This window comes from Pantherophis guttatus, chromosome 2 (assembly GCF_059756535.1).
Source record: "Pantherophis guttatus breed Tessera chromosome 2, ASM5975653v1, whole genome shotgun sequence".
Classification (NCBI taxonomy): Eukaryota; Metazoa; Chordata; class Lepidosauria; order Squamata; family Colubridae; genus Pantherophis; species Pantherophis guttatus.
In genome coordinates, this window is record NC_142064.1 from 253,951,923 (window position 1) to 253,968,162 (window position 16,240).

At 41.8% G+C, this 16,240-nt stretch overlaps 1 protein-coding gene across 3 annotated transcripts; it reads right to left on the reverse strand.

Moving 5' to 3' along the window:
• Positions 1–803: 803 nt before the first annotated feature.
• Positions 804–10,067, reverse strand: LOC117667965 (cholinesterase-like). 3 transcript variants are annotated; one of them, XR_009622446.2, is made up of 6 exons: positions 9,973–10,067; positions 4,461–5,982; positions 3,927–4,081; positions 3,205–3,253; positions 2,377–2,551; positions 804–960 (listed from the first exon to the last, which is right to left on the reverse strand). XR_009622446.2 is itself a non-coding variant. In XM_060691044.1 (5 exons), the coding sequence occupies exons 1-4, from the start codon at positions 9,986–9,988 to the stop codon at positions 3,219–3,221; spliced, it is 1,728 nt and encodes a 575-aa protein (XP_060547027.1). In that variant the 5' UTR covers positions 9,989–10,067; the 3' UTR covers positions 2,058–2,533; positions 3,205–3,218. The 3 variants fall into 3 exon arrangements, 2 of the variants coding, with proteins under 2 accessions (XP_060547027.1, XP_060547020.1); XM_060691044.1 differs by lacking the exon at positions 804–960 and having other exon boundaries at positions 2,058–2,533; XM_060691037.1 differs by lacking the exon at positions 804–960 and having other exon boundaries at positions 2,058–2,551.
• Positions 10,068–16,240: the final 6,173 nt, after the last annotated feature.

Below are 16,240 nucleotides of genomic sequence, written 5' to 3' on the forward strand. Positions count from 1 at the left end.
TCCGGGAGTTGGGCCCTCCCGCCCGCCTCCGTGTTATTCCTAACTTATATTTCTTTATTTTTAGCCCAGCTGATAGGTGCAGCAGAGTGGATTGCCACACCTCAGCTGGGAATATTGCTAACGTGCTTGCGCGGAGCGCAAGTTTGGCGCACATGCAAATGAAGCGAGCATGCATGCGGCAATCGCACGCAAAGCACGTGCACGAAGAGAACCGGCAGTTAAGCCGGTTAGAACCCACCACTGATTGGCTCTCATGGAACCAGACAAATTGACTCCAGCACACCACTAGCCTCAGATTTCCAGTACAAATCACCACAATTAAGACAACCAGATTACTCCAGCTCCTCCTTCAATCAAATCCTTTTAAAACAAAGGGAAGTATGCAACAGAAGTCTGTGAACTAAGTATCCCAAAACAACTGGAGCACCACTTGAACACCATTGGCATTGACAAATTCACCATCAGTCAATTGCAAAATGCAGCTTTACTTGGAACAGCTTCCATCCTGCGATGATATCTGTAACATCGTCAAACATCCAGTTCTGCAAATCCCAGGCCCTTGGTAAGGACTCGATAGGTAGACAAAAATGCCAAACACAGTCTGAACATCTGGCTGACTGTGCAATGATCAATAATAATAACAACAACAATATCAGGTGATGCATGAATTGAAGAGATCATTGTATCATCATTTCTTAAGTGAGTTTTGCCCCATTTTAAGAGGTTCTTTTTGAGGGAGCGGGATTAATTAAAAGGCTGTCTCAAATCAAGATATAACAAATTACTCCAAGAAATTTATTATTTTAACTGCAAAAGTGATGTGGGTTTTAGTTTTCTCCTTATTTGTCTTCCAAGTTCCCTCCAGTCAGTTTCTGAAAGGACAATGGATGCTTCTGGAAGGTTCTTTGGTGAAGCTTGTCATCATTTCACCAGGCTTTAAAGATAAGTCTTGATTGATTCCTGAGAGAAATAAACACACAACCATTATTCTGAAGCCAACAAAACGGTCACTAGGTTTTCAAATGGTGCCTTTGAGATATGGATGCCATTTTCAAAGGGGTTCAACCTAAGTGGCAGCCCTTCATAGTAGGCCAGTTCAAGACACAGGCAAAGCAGAGATTCCAGGATGCTCTTCTCTGTAGTAAGGTAGAATAAGATAATTTTATTAATCTTTGTTTATTACATGTATCTTGCCTTTATTATTTTTACAAATAAGGTGGAGAACATACCCCACACACCTTCTTCCTCCTAATTTCCCCAAAACAACAATCCTGTGAGGTGAGTTGGGCTGAGAGAGAGTGACTAGCCTAAAATCTGCCTATTTAGTATAAGGGGAACACAGAGCACCTTAAATGGATTTTTGAGATTAGGGCACCAGACTAAATGTTATCAGACTGTGAGTTCTAATCCTACCTTTTTGGCTTTCATGGCTAAGGTAGGATTAGAACTCACAGTCTCCTGATGTCTAGCCTGGTGTCTTAATGACCTTAAAAGTCCACCTAAGGTGCTCTGTATTCCTTTTATACTAAACATGGAGGGGTTTGTGGCATCAAATGCAGGACCCAAAGCACGCAATCAAGGTTCGCTGCAGTATTTACTGTTAATTTACTCCAGTGTGCACTGGAGAAATTCCCTTGAGAAAATAGTGGGAGGAACTCTTGCAGAGAAAAGGATGCTGTCAGGCTTGTCCTAGCTTGGATGTTTAGGAAAGAAAGATCCTCAAATCCATTTGTAGCAAAAGGGATACTTTTACTAAAGTCAAGTGGTTACAGCGCAAGGAAAGTTGGATCTGAGTATTCCTGTGCAAAGCCTGCCTTTTCCCCTTCTCCCAGGTCCTCCCATCTTGACCAGTTTTAAGAGTCCAATAATATTAGGAGTTTTGATAACAGCTTTAAGGTTTGGTGGAGTTTCACATTCCATTCCATTCTCATGCTCATGTTGTTGGATCAACCAATCTGTTCCAGATTGACACCTCTGGTTTCTGTCATCCTGTCATCTCCCTTCCGTACGTCCCCATTCTCCCTCTCCCCGCATTTTATGGCACGATGCCAGCGAAGTAGGCTGAGGACATTATTTATTTATTTGTGTTTGTTTGTCAAACATGTACAAGATAACAAGTATAGGTATGAACATAAACATAGGAAGTAAATACAGATAAATAGGGACAATAAGACAGGGATGGTAGGCACACTGGTGCACTTACGCACACCCCCTTTACAGACATCTTAAGAATGGGGTGAGATCCACGGTAGACAGTTTAAGGTTGAAGCTGTGAGGGTTAGAGGCTATAACAACAGAGTCAAGTAGTGCATTCCAGGCGTTGACCACTCTGTTGCTGAAGTCGTATTTTCTGCAATCGAGTTTGGAGCGGTTTACCTTGTGTTTGTATCGATTGTTTGCCCTTGTATTATTGTGGTTGAAGCTGAAGAAGTCGTTGACAGGTAAGATGTTGTAGCAGACAATTTTGTGTACTGTGCTTAGATCATAGCCCAGGTGGCGCAGTTCCAGATTGTCTAAGCCCAAAATTTCAAGTCTGGTGGCATATGGAATTCTATTGTGAGTAGAGGACATTATGATGGCAGACCTGACAAATTCACTCATATTTATACATTTCAAAATGGAGGGGGATTTATATGCATGCATATACATTGGTAATTAATAACTGAACTGCTCTCAAGTTCCTTCCTGCCCTTCTGTTACCTAGAGAGGACAATGGTCTTCGTTAGAAGAAATATTTGCATCTTGAGATTCAGGGATGCCTATGGGAATGTTCTGATAATGTTTATCACTGGACTACAAGGACACATTCCCAATGTCTCCATTTGTCTATTAAATAGTCTCATTCATATGAAAACTGATTTCCCCCACAGGCTGAATTTCATTCTCATGCTTTCTCTTTCTCAGCATTGTGTAACCTTCCCTGTAAGTTACTCTTAGCGGCTCCTTTCTTCCTTCCCTATGCCCAAGATCTCTATTTGTTTATGCTGAGATCGAGAGGTTTCTCCAGGTTCCTCTTCCACAAAGGCCATTGGCATCAGCTTGGAGAGCTTCCATTTCACACAGTGAAGCTGAGCCACAAAAGTGCTACTTAAAAATGGTTTGAAATGCCGATGTGAAATTACTATTTAGGAAGAAGTCTAGTCCCCTTCTGAAATCTTGATCCCAATTGTCAGCCATTACTACAACCAAGCACTGGATTCCTACCTGCTGTCTTCTTCCTAGTCCAATGAAACAGAATCACCTTCAGACTTCTCTGTAGAACAAAGAAAAATGAAATATCAAGATAAGGTGTACATTTTATCACTAAAGAATCTGAATCTAGAAGTAGAATTCTGAGGATTCCATGATGCATGGTATAATATATATTTATTAAATATATATCAAAACATTATTGTTTGTCACATGGTCAGCCAGATGTTTAAACTTGATTTGACATTTTTTGTCCACCTACTCTGTCCTTCCCAAAAAGCTGGGAGGGGCAGATTTTTTTGATGGTATTAAAGTTATCATTGCAGGATGTAAGCTATTCCAAATAAAGCTGCCTTTTGCAATTGACTGAGAGGGATTTTGTCAATGACAATGGTTGTCAAGATGTGACCCAGATGTTTAGGGATTGGTTATTGTTGTTATTGTTCTTATCTTTATGTGGGCAACTAAGGCTTACATAGAGGACATTACTAGAGAACCAACTCGGGACGTCATGAAATATGCTTGCTCTACAAAATTTATCACTAGCATTACAAAATTGCCCAGTGTAAAATCAAATGAATATGTTTCAGCAAAGAGTGGCAATAAAATCAATTTTTAGAGATTGCTCTATGAGTGAAATGGGCAATCTCTATATTTGATATATAAATGATTTTTAAAAATATCTTTTTCATCAACCACTACTCCCTTCCAAAGGCAGAACTAATAGCTGAACTTACGTGTCTCTTCAGCCTTTGAAAAAAGGCTCTTTAAAAAATCACAGTGCTCTATCACCCTTTCCTGGAATGGCTCAGTATTAAGAAGGAAGAAATTCTGCTCTGTGGCATTATAGAGTGGCCACTCATCCTTGCTGGCTGCTGACCCAGTGGGATTCCTAAGGAGGAAGAAAAGGACATTGATGGGAACTAATCACGGGGAGAACCAACCTAGAAATAAGGAGAAATTTCCTGACAGTGAGAACAATTGATCAGAGGAACAGCTTTGCCTTCAGAAGCTATGAGTGCTTCATCGCTGGAGGTTTTTAAGAAGAGATTGGACAGCCACTTGTCCAGAATAGAATAGGGTCTCTTGCTTGAGCAAAGAGACTGGTTTTGACGAACTACTTGTATTAACACAACCTGTAAACATACGCAAAGGAAGAGCGTGCATTAGTTTATGGCTTCATTGATTTAGATATAAAGTGCATTTGTTGAATGGAAAGGCTTTCTTTGGATTTAAAATATGAATTTATAGAAATAAAGTGAACCACTTACCCAGTTCTGGCAAACTCTGCCCAGTAGTGCATCATCTTACGGCTCAGCCTGGCTTCAGCCTCTGTGTATGTTCGATTGAAAGGCAGCGTAGATTCAAGGGTTCCAAAAACAAAAGGAATCTCAGCACTGTGAGTTGCTCCAATCCATTCAGGCCAAACTGACCATGAAGGGCGATGTGCGAATAAATAGGCATATACAGGACTCCCACTTTTCCTGATATTTCCTGCAGCTTCCCTTATTGGGCATGCATAGATCCGATCTGTATAGAATTGGGACATAGCGGAGCGATATTTTGCTGGGCCGTGATTTCCTTCACTGTACCTCAGTGCAATAGTCCGAATAAAATCTTCAGTTGCATTTGGTGCCAACAGCTGTATCCCTTTCAGAAGCTGCTCCCAATTGATGAGATTGTGGGTGATGTTAGGGAAAGTAGTGTGGACGTATGTGGCCGCTTCATCAGAAGTTTCACCTATGAGGATAGGTTTGACCTGAAATTGCCCCTCCTCCATGAGCTTTTCTGGATCACCAAGTAAAAACTCCCCATCTATGATTGGCCTGAAGGGAAAATTTGCAAGGAGGCCTTTGAAGGACATAGCTATTTCATGCCGAATAAGTTCAGAAACATTTTTTGTTTGCAGACAATGCACTATGCTGATATTGTTGTCCTCTGAACAACCTAGTAGATGAACAAATTCCAGTGATTTTTGTTTGGCTTCCTCAGGAGACTTCAAAGCCCAATAGGCATTGGCTGTTCCGCTCTGGATCACCACTTGGGCAAAAAGGTCCTGGCTTTTTGGTGCGAGAAGTTGGAGATTCGCACAAGATCCTCCAGCACTCTGGCCCAAAATGGTCACCCGAGAAGGATCTCCCCCAAAGGCAGCTGCATTCTCTTTTACCCACTTCAGGGCCAGCTGTTGGTCCCATAAGCCTAGGTTCCCTGGAGCAGCTGGTGGCAAGTACAGAAAGCCCAGGGCTCCCAAGCGATAATTGATGGTGACCACAATGACGTTCTCAGCGGCAGCCAAGGATGCCCCATTGAACATGTCCACAGAAGACGTGCCGAATGCATAACTCCCTCCATGTATCCAGACCAAAACAGGGACTGGGGAAGAAGGTTGTGGATGTGGCACCCAGATGTTGAGGGAAAGGCAATCTTCTGACAGTGGTGTTTTAGGAGACCATATATCTGCTTCAGGGACATCCCGGAAAATAAATTGAGGGCAGGAATTACCAAAACTGATGGCTTCCAGGGTTTGCTTCCATGGCTGATGTGGAAGAGTTTTCTGGAAACGCAACTTCCCCAGGGGAGGCTCAGCATAAGGAATGCCTAGATAGGCTGTCAGAGACCCAAGGCCAGCCAGGACATGCTTGCCCTTAATAGGGCCACTGCTGGTTATGACCACTGTGTCTCCTTTAGACGCAGAACTGGAGGCTAATGGAAAGGGAAGGAGGAGGAGGAGGCAGCACAAGAGAGACGGGCATAGCAGACAAGGCATTGCAACAGTAGGACGAGTCGGTGGACCTGGAAAGAGTTACAATCAATATGAGATTATTCCAATACTGTATAAGCACACCTTACCCCAATTCATGATTATTTTATTGGGATGGTGGGGCTCCTTTTTTGCTGAGGACACCAATGGTGAGCAGGGAATGACTTAGTCAACTTTGCCCTTCTCCATGATGTATCTCCAACGTTCTAGAAGAACCACTTAGAACTCTTGATTACTGATCCCCTTGCTCAGCGAATGGACAGTTTTACACTGAATTGCTAGTAGATCTTCTCCAGAGTTCCCAATACAGTGTTGTTAGATATTATCTGTGTTCTAACTTTCTAACTTATTCCAGAATCCTATTCTGGAACTTGGTGTACTAAGCCCTATCTTGTAAATTATGGTTAAGATATAACTGAAATAAATAACAATGTAAAATTACCCCAAATCAACATTTTTACTGCTCCAATCTTGTTTTAAATCCACCGATCATGTCAAGCCAAAAGAGTCACCGAAACCTAGGATTACGAAGGTAAGCGTGCCCTCTTTTGGGTATGTTGTGCAATAAAATTCCTGAGAAAAACCAGTTATGCTAAGAATGGCAAAAAGCAAAATTGTAAAGCATCAGAAAAAAATGGAGACAGCTAATGTATAAAAGGCTATAAATCAGTGTTTTTCAATCTTAGCAACTTTAAGATCTGTGGACTTCAAGTGCCAGAATTTTGGGAGTTAAAATCCACACATCTTAAAGTCACCAAGGTTGAAAAATAAGGTTATAAAAAATCAGGTACAACTGAAAAGATAAAGAGAAAACTTTCAACTTCTCTTCTGAACCCAGTAACTCAGGTTTTCTTATCACCATGGGATTTCCTATTTTCTTTCACACAAAGGCTAGCCTCAGAAATATAGTTTAGAACAGCTACATTCCCCTAACCCAGGGGTGCCCAACCAACTACCAGGCCTTGAGCCTTTTGGAACCGGGCCGTGGAGGTGGCAGGTGAGTGTGTGAGCATGCACCCATCCCCACTCATGTGAGCAGCATGCCCTGAAAGCAAATAATAGATACCTAATGACTCTAAAAATGTAGGACAGACAGCATCACCACCAGATAGATTTGCAATTGGCTGACTAACTGCAATCAGCAGGTATCATAAACCATTGTGGGAGCTAGGCAATGGTGGGTTTCAAAATGTTTTACTACCGGTTCTGTGGGTGTGGCTTGGTGGGTGTGGCATGGCTTGGTGGGAGTGGCAGGGGAGGATACAGTGGTGAGTTGCTACCGGTTCGCACCGGTTCACAAGAACTGGTAGTAAAAATTTGTAGTAGTTTGGAGAACCGGTATTAACATTGGCTGGCCACGCCCCCAAACCGGTCCCCGGCCTGGTAGCTGCTCGCTTACCCCGCCCACCTCATCAGAGGCTTTTTTTTTTTAACTTTTAAAAGCATTTTTTCTACAACTTCTTCAGCAAAAGAGGTTGTAGGAAAAAAAATGCCTTTAAAAGCCTCTGGCGATCCCAGCTGAGTTGCCTGATCGTCAGAGGCTTCTAAAAGCATTTTTTTCTGCAACCTCTTAAGGTTGTAGAAAAAATGCTTTTAAAAGTAAAAAAAAAAAAAGGTTGGCCAGGCCCACCCAGTCACATTACCCCCACCAAGCCACGCCCACAAAATAAGCCATGCCCACAGAACGAATAGTAAAAAAAATTAGAACCCACCCCTGGGAGGATACTGTAAAAATCTCCATTCCCAATCCACTCCAGAGGAAGGTTACTGCAAAATCCCCATTTCCTCCCCATCAGCTGGGACTCGGGAGGCAGAGAATAGATGGGGGCAGGGCCAGTCAGAGGTGGTATTTACAGGTTCTCCGAACTACTCAAAATTTCTGCTACTGGTTCTCCAGAATTGGTCAGAACCTGCTAAAACCCACTTCTGGAGCTAGGTATGTCTAGTGGCTAGCCTATTAAAAAGAAGGATTAGAGGGGACATGATAGCTGTCTTCCAATACTTGAGGGGCTGTCACAAAGAAAACGGGATTGACTCATTCTCTAGGGCACCAGAGGGTAAGAGAAGAAGTAAAAGGTGGAAGCTTTTTCAATAGAGTAGAGTAGAGTAGAGTAGAGTAGAGTAGAGTAGAGTAGAGTAGAGTAGAGTAGAATAGAATAGAATAGAATAGAATAGAATAGAATAGAATAGAATAGAATAGAATAGAATAGAATAGAATAGAATAGAATAGAATAGAATAAACAGAGTTGGAAGCCTTTTTGTAGGCTGTTAATTAACTTTCTTAACAGCCTACAAGAATCCAAAGAATAAATAATCGTAATCTTACTATGGTTGGCAGAAAGCCCAGAAGCAATTTGCAGGAAACTGATAAGAGAACTAAGATCAAGAGCGAAAGAGAGTGAATGAAGTTGTTCCCTGCAAATTGCCTCAGTCGTCGTCCTTCCTTAAATAGGCTAAGGGAGTGGCCAATTAGCCCCAAGCCTTACTCTTGAGGAGACCTCCTCCTGAGGAGCCACTCCTGCCTTTTGGCAGCTCTGTGCGCCCGTGCATTGAGAAGAGGCTCTTCCTCTTCTTCCTCTTCACTTATAGGAGCTTCTGGAGGTTCTGAATGCCCTGGCTGAATCCCCGCCTCTGGCACCACATCTTTTCCAGTCTCCTCATTGTCTGACTCAAGTGCCAGCTGCACAGGCTACTGGTGCAGCACCACACCAGCCTCCTCGCTGTCAGAATCAGCTACTAGCTGCACAGGCCACTGACGGGCCACAACATTTCCCCAGATGTGCCAATATGACATTCCTAATAAATTCATACTTTGAAGAACTGCCAGGCCTCGGAGTTTTGATCACTGGGTTTGTTACTTGGAACCCTGACAGTCTGCTCAGGCAGGAAATTCTATACCATTTCAGACAAATGGTTGTCCAATCTCTTCTTAAAAACTCCCAGTGTTGGAACATTCACTTCTGGAGGCAAGTTGTTCCACTGATTAATTGTTCTGTCAGGAAATTTCTCCTTAGTTCTAGGTTGCTTGGTAGTGCTCAATTTACAACCACAACTGAGATCAGAATTGCAGTTGTGAATTGTTGCGGTCATTAAGCAAGACGTCCCCCTGACTGCTTTGCTCAATAATCACATTCCTAAAAGTCTATGGAGATTCCCAGTCCCACTACTGTTCAACATCACATTAATTCCACTGACAATAATCCTACGAAACACAAAACTGAGCTACCAAATCTCAAGCCAACATGGCAGGATAAACCATCTACTATACATGGATGACTTAAAACTGTATGTGAAAACCCCCACTGAACTTGAACTCAACACAGTAATATTGCTGTACCAGGAGACGCCAGAGTCAAAGAAAAAGAACTGGAAAAAATCATGAAATATCGTGACCTGGCCATCGAAACTACACAGCTATGGATGAAACATGTAACAGTGACCCATTGTCATCAGGGCACTTGGTACCATGTCCAAGAATTTTACAAAACACATCAAGAAATTGCGGCTTCCTGAAATAACACCAGCGGAATTGCAAAAAACTATGCTACTCGGAACATCATACATTTTAAGAAGATACTTGGTTGATACCTAGGAAGCTGGCAGCAACCCGTATCAACCATTAGCACCAGTCAATTGTATTTGTGACACATTTTTAAATGTTCAGTTGACTGAATTTCATGTTTAATGAATAAAAGAGATAATAATAATAATAGACAAATTCACCATCAGTCAATTGCAAAAGACAGCTTTACTCGAAGCAGCTGACATCCTGTGACGATACCTCTAACATCATAAAACATCAGTATCTGCCTATCCCAGGTCCTTAGGAAGGACTTGATAAGTGGACAAAAATGCCAAATCCAGTCTGAACATCTGACTAACTATGTGATGAACTAGTAGTAAAAAGTGTCTAATCCGGCCTAAACATTCACCTGACTATGCTTTGAGCCATATTATATTAAATAATACATTTCGTTCAATCCATAATTCAGTTAGTGAGTCTTAGGCAAAAAGGTACTTACAGAAGACATTAATCATGTTGGCCTGTAGACTGTCAATGGCAATGCTTGGAAGAAGATTTAATGATGCTACAGCATTAGCAGCTACGTAAAGTGCTCAAAACACTGTGATTCATAAGTCGAGAGGATGCATTGGAGAATGCTTTTATACTCTAACCTTCTTGCCTACACTTTTATCCTCCCCGCCCATTCTAATTATACATAAAAGAATGAACAAGGAAATAAATTCTTTTGCATTAACACCCATGAGTAAGCCACATGAAAAGAACATATCCAATGGTGGGAATCAAATAATTTAACAACTGATTTTCTGCCCTAATGACTAGCTGGGTAGGCGTGGCTCGGTGGTCATGTGACCATGTGGGCATGGCCAACTCAACATCACTCACGTCAATGGGCACTTCACCTTAGCTGTTACAATATAATAAGGGTTAACCAGAGAGGCAGTTTCTGTAAGCAGGGCAATAAAGATTAGGCTAGAAACAACACCAGAATGTTTCCTTCCTGCCTTCCTTACAGGATTAGCTCTGTAAAGTGGAAAAAACAAAATAAGATTTCTTCCAACAACCGGTTATCTGAACTTCTTAGAAAGTTAGCAACCAGTTCTCTCGAATAGGTGCGAACTGGCTGAATCCCACCCCTGAACATATCAGTTCTGAGTTATTCAGAAATTTTAGATGCTGCTTATACATCTGGAAAGGGACGTGGTGGCTCAGTGGCTAAGACACTGAGCTTGTCAATCGAAAGGTCAGCAGTTCAGCGGTTCAAATCCCTAGTGCCACGTAATGGGGTGAGCTCCCGTTACTTGTCCCAGCTTCTGCCAACCTAGGAGTTCAAAAGCATGTAAAAAATACAAGTAGAAAAATAGGGACCACCTTTGGTGGGAAGGTAACAGTGTTCCGTGCGCCTTTGGCATTGAGTCATGCTGGCCACATGACCACGGAGACGTCTTCGGACAGTGCTGACTTTTCGGCTTTGAAACGAAGATGAGCACCGCCCCCTAGAGTCGGGAGCGACTAGCACATATGTGCGAGGGGAACCTTTACCTTTACCTTTTTTATACATCTGGACCTAATTGTAAAATGAAAATAAGTTTCAGTTGACTATCCTGTCATTTCACATCCAAATTCCTCTTGCAATAATCTAAATAGTTTTAAAAAATTGATTGAGCAAGCTGGCAAGGAATTCTGGGAGTTAAAAGTCCACACATTTTAAAGTTGCCAAGGTTGAAAAACATTGATCTTATAGGAACCTTTCTCAACCATTTTATCCTGGAGGAACCCTTATAATAAATTTCAAGTCTTAAGGAATCCCTGCATAAAGATCACAAAAATGTAAAAACATTGCAATACAGCTAAGTTCTAACCTAGATAAAACATGTTTTACAAGAGCATAGCAACAGGCTAGCAGCTAAATTACAGCACTTAAAAATGTCCATCGGGGTGAGCAATAGCATAGTACAATGTGCAAAGTTTTTTTAAAAAATCAGATTTACAGTGGTTTTTTTTCTGTCACAATCTCTTGTTGAATCTCTGAGTCTGAGGAATCTTAGCTGAGAAAGGCTGCTGGATTAATATCCTATGAATTCCCTCCAAACTCCCCCTTCAATTTTCAGATTGGGATTATTTGAAAGTAAATTTAGTATATTGATAAGGGTCAAAGTTATGCATCTGTTCCAGGGGTGAAATCCAGCAGGTTCTGACAGGTTCTGGAGGACCAGTAGCGGAAATGTTGAGTAGTTTGGAGAACCGGCAAATACCACCTCTGGCTGGCCCCAGAGTAGGGAGTGAATAGGGATTTTGCAGTATCCTTTCCCTGGAGTGGGGTGGGAATAGAGTTTTTGCAGTATCCTTCCCTTGCCATGCCCGCCAAGCCACGCCCCCCAAGCCACATCACACACACCCCAAGCCACGCCCATAGAACCGATAGTAAAAAAAATTGAATTTCACCACTGATCTGCTCCAATACCCTCCAAATATGTTTTGCAAACTTTAATATAGGAAATACAGAACAATTCTGATTAAAATCTGACGTGATTCAAGAGAGGTCATACAATATATTTCTAACTGTATCCATAGTGTGTTTTCAACTTAATTGCTTGGATTCTTTAGAAAAATAGAGGTCATATTGGTATATATGTCAATCAGAAAAAAATGAATGATGGAAAGATATAAAAAATTCAGTTATTCTGCTATCGTTACTTGCGTTTGCTTCAGAAGTTTATAGCGAACGCTGAAAGAGAGAGATTTGGGGTGAGGCAAAAAAAAGGATTATGTCAGAAGTGGGATTTGAACTCATACCTCTATTCGGGGACCAGAACACCCAATACTGGGAAAGGAGCGAGCCTTGAGTCTGGTGCCTTAGACCAATCAGCCATCCTCACATCTGGGGAAATGGCCTTCTGAAAGTAGTTAGCTAATTGTTCCCATGCTAATTCATTTGTGTAAGTGTTCCAGATCTCCCGTAATTTGGAGGCGCTCCCCTTCCTTGTTACAAGGCGTCGCCTTTTGGATATTATGGGGGCGGGGGAGGCAGCGTCTATGTTGCACAAACCAAATCCAGCGTCTATGTTGCACAAACCAAATTGTGAATTGTTGGAAGAAATATCCTTCTGGGTTCAGTTCCAAGTACAGAAAAAGACACTGGATTCAAGGAAGTTGCTTGGAAAGAAGGTTTATTGATGAATAGGATCACATGGCTTGAGTTCCTGAGCAGGATCACATGGCTTGAGTTCCTGAGCAGGATCACATGGCTTGAGTTCCTGAGCAGAAAAAGGAACAAGATGCTGAGAGTGCCTTGGTTTTATGCCCTCTGTTGGGCTTTAAATTTGAGCTTGTATTCTGATTGGTTGTCAGACTCCCATGGCGCCATGCAGAGGCAACTCTATAGTCTGTCCTGAGTCCCAAGCTTGGTTGAGCCTTGCTGGATGATGCAATCTCCCCAGGTGCCATTTGGTGAATTCTGTTACTAAATGGGTGGAGGGCTATTTGTTGGATCTTGGCTGAGGGGAATTCCTACTATGGCTTAATGGCCCATTGACAAAGGGGGGTGGGGGGGTGGGCTGAGTTTCTGTCTCACTTTTAGGGGAAATATTCTGCCCTTTTAATATTTCCTAAAATCTCTCATTTTCCTAGGAGAGGGGTGGGTGCTAACTTCCTACAGAACAAAAGGGGGGAAACGTGCAGCCTGGCTTTGGTGCTCTTTGAGTTTGATTGTTTCCTTGCAAATGTTCCATTACCCAACTAAGTAACATCCTCTTCCACAAGTTACTCTTTTCATGTATTCAAATTATGTTTATACTTTTACCTGTTATCTTATATATGCTTGACAAATAAATAAATAATTTAAAAATTTAAAAAAAACAAGTGATAGCACTGTTGATGTTACCTACTTGGGTAATGAAATGTCTGCAGGAAAACAACCAAGCACAGAGAGCACCGAGGATTCTTCATTTCAACTCTGGGCTATAAATATTCTCCTTTATTGATACCTACAGTATTTATGGACCAAGGGGCACAATGGCTCAGCAGTTAAAGAAGCTGGGTTTGTCAGCTGGAAAGTCAACAGTCCAGATTCGAGTCCTGAGCACTGTGCAATGAGGTGAGTTCCTTTTACTTGCCCCAGCCTCTGCCCACTTAGTTTGAAAGCATGCAAATGCAAGTAGATAAATAGGTACCATTCCAGTGGGAAGGTAACAGCGTTCCATGCACTTTAACATACAATCATGCTGGCCATATGACCATGGAAGCATCTTTGGACACGGCTAGCTCTCTCAGCTAAGAAACAGAGATAAGCACTGCACCCTAGAGTCGGACACAACTGGACAGGGGAAAATTTTACCTTTTTTTATGGACTAAGACACAAGATACTACCTTGACTATGAAAGCTCAGCTGCCAGTCCATCACTCAATCACATATCTTGGGGCCACCAGCTCTCTATATGCTGCTGGCAACACTTGGTCTCAAACTTTCAGCTCTGGCTCCATCATCTGTGGGTCAAAGGGAGTGTTCTCCGTGAAGGAATATTGGCACAGGGAACTTTGGACCCTTCCTTCTCTTATCTGTATCCCCTTATGTAACTTAACATTACTACTACTCAGTGGTGGGATTCAAGTAATTTAACAACCGGTTCTCTGCCCTAATGATTTCTTCCAACAATCAGTTTGCCAAACTGCTCAGAAAGTTAACAACCGGTTCTCCCGAACTGGTGCGAACTGGCTGAATCCCACCATTGCTACTACTACTACAGAGGTGGATTTCAGCAGGTTCTGACCAATTCTGGAGAACCAGTAGTGGAAATTTTGAGTAGTTCGGGGAACCGGTAGTAAAAATTCTGACTGGCCCCACTCCCATCTATTCTCTGCCTCCCAAGTCCCAGCTGATCGGGAGGAAGTGGGGATTTTGCAGTAACCTTCCCCTGGATTGGGGACAAAATGGAGATTTTACAGTATCCTTCCCCTGCGACGCCCACCAAGTCACGCCCACAGAACGTGTAGTAATTCTCCGAACTACTCAAAATTTCCCCTACCGGTTCTCCAGAACTGGTCAGAACTTGTTGAATACCACCCCTGTAGTGGGGTTAGGAGATGAGTAATACATAGATATATATATGAAAAACCAAGATGGAACATCTCAGTTCTAACAGATTAATGCTTTGAGAGATGGCTTGCAAATCTTTCTCAGCTGAAGGCTGCATTTGACCTTTGAGAGAAACGTAGGGGAGAGGAATATAAAAGAGTGTAGGTAGAGTCCAAACCAACAGCATGTTTTAATTCACACTGAAACACTTACATTATGCTCATATTTATTTCCTGTAATTCTGGTGGGAAGGAGAGAGAGTTAGTTTGCAGCAAGTTATCTCAAGACATCTCAAGGAAGATTCCAATGGTACACAGAAGAATTCATGATACCATCACACGCTCACTGGCAATGGAATCCTGAGCCAGGAAGGGTCCCATGGCCACAAATTGGACTGATTCTTTCTGTCACTGCTTTGTCACAAGGCAAGAAACAGAAGATGCAGCAACCACTTCCCACTCCTATCCCTACCAGTCATCTGACCTCTTCTTCAAGGTCAGATGGTGGTGAATTCCTGGGGCTACTGAGAAGAGGAACCAGATGGAAAGAGCAGGAATAGCTGGATCTCTGCCGGAATAAGGCTGAAAAAAAAATCTAGTTATCTCGTGATCATCCTCAGATCAGAATTGGCCTACAGAATCCCAGTTGTCTATAATTGATTATTATTAAGGGAAATCTTTACTGGTATTTTATTTATTTATTTGTCAAGCATGTATGAGAAAATTATAAGTATGAACATAACATATAAACATATAAGTATAAACAGATATAAGTATAAACATAAGAAATGAGTATGAATAAATGGGGTCAGTAGCCCCTTACAGTCCTCTTAGGAATAGGGTGAGGTCCATGGCAGACAGTTTAAGGTTAAAGTTTTGGGGGTGTGAAGACCACAGAGTCAGGTAGTGCATTCCACTGATTCCAGGCATTGACTACTCTGTAGCTGAAGTCATATTTGCTGCAATCAAGTTTGGAATGGTTTACTATGAAAGTTATGAAAGTTGGTTTTGTCAATGCATTAAATCCTAATGGTTTTAGAAAAGACCTCTAGTATTTTGAATACATTTAGTTAAAGTAATTATTTTGACCAAAGCAGTGTTTTATTTTACTGGGTTAAATTTATACTTACACAATACTTTCTGGTGAGGATTATTTTATTTATTTATTTATTTATTTATTCATTAGATTTGTTTGGCGCCCATCTCACTTTGAGGGGAGATTTTGAGTCTCTTTTCCCCTGCTTATTAAGCTGAATAAAGGATTTCAAGACTGAATAACAGCAGGCAGCATTTGCAAACAGAAGGCAGCGTTTGCAATCTTCAATAGTCAGATCTGCTCAGGAAGGGCATGATAGTTACCATGATACGCAAACATTGACCATAAAGGAGAACTCAGGCAACAAATAAAAATTAAACGCCATATAGGCTGCCAGTCGTAGAAAGTAAAGGAGAACCTAATTCCTCGTCTAATGAGTTTACATTTCCATGTGTGGTAGATAGAGATCCGGCAAAAGGGTGAGGCAAATAGTAATGCAAATACAGATCTAGTAATGAACAAGCTGCAACAATAGTTTCTTCCAAATAATTTTGCAATGAAAGCAAGAGCGAGCTTCCATTTAGAGTGAAGCAGGCAGGATTGGTGTCATCTTTAATACAAAAATCTCAATCTATCTATCTATATATACAAAAGCGAA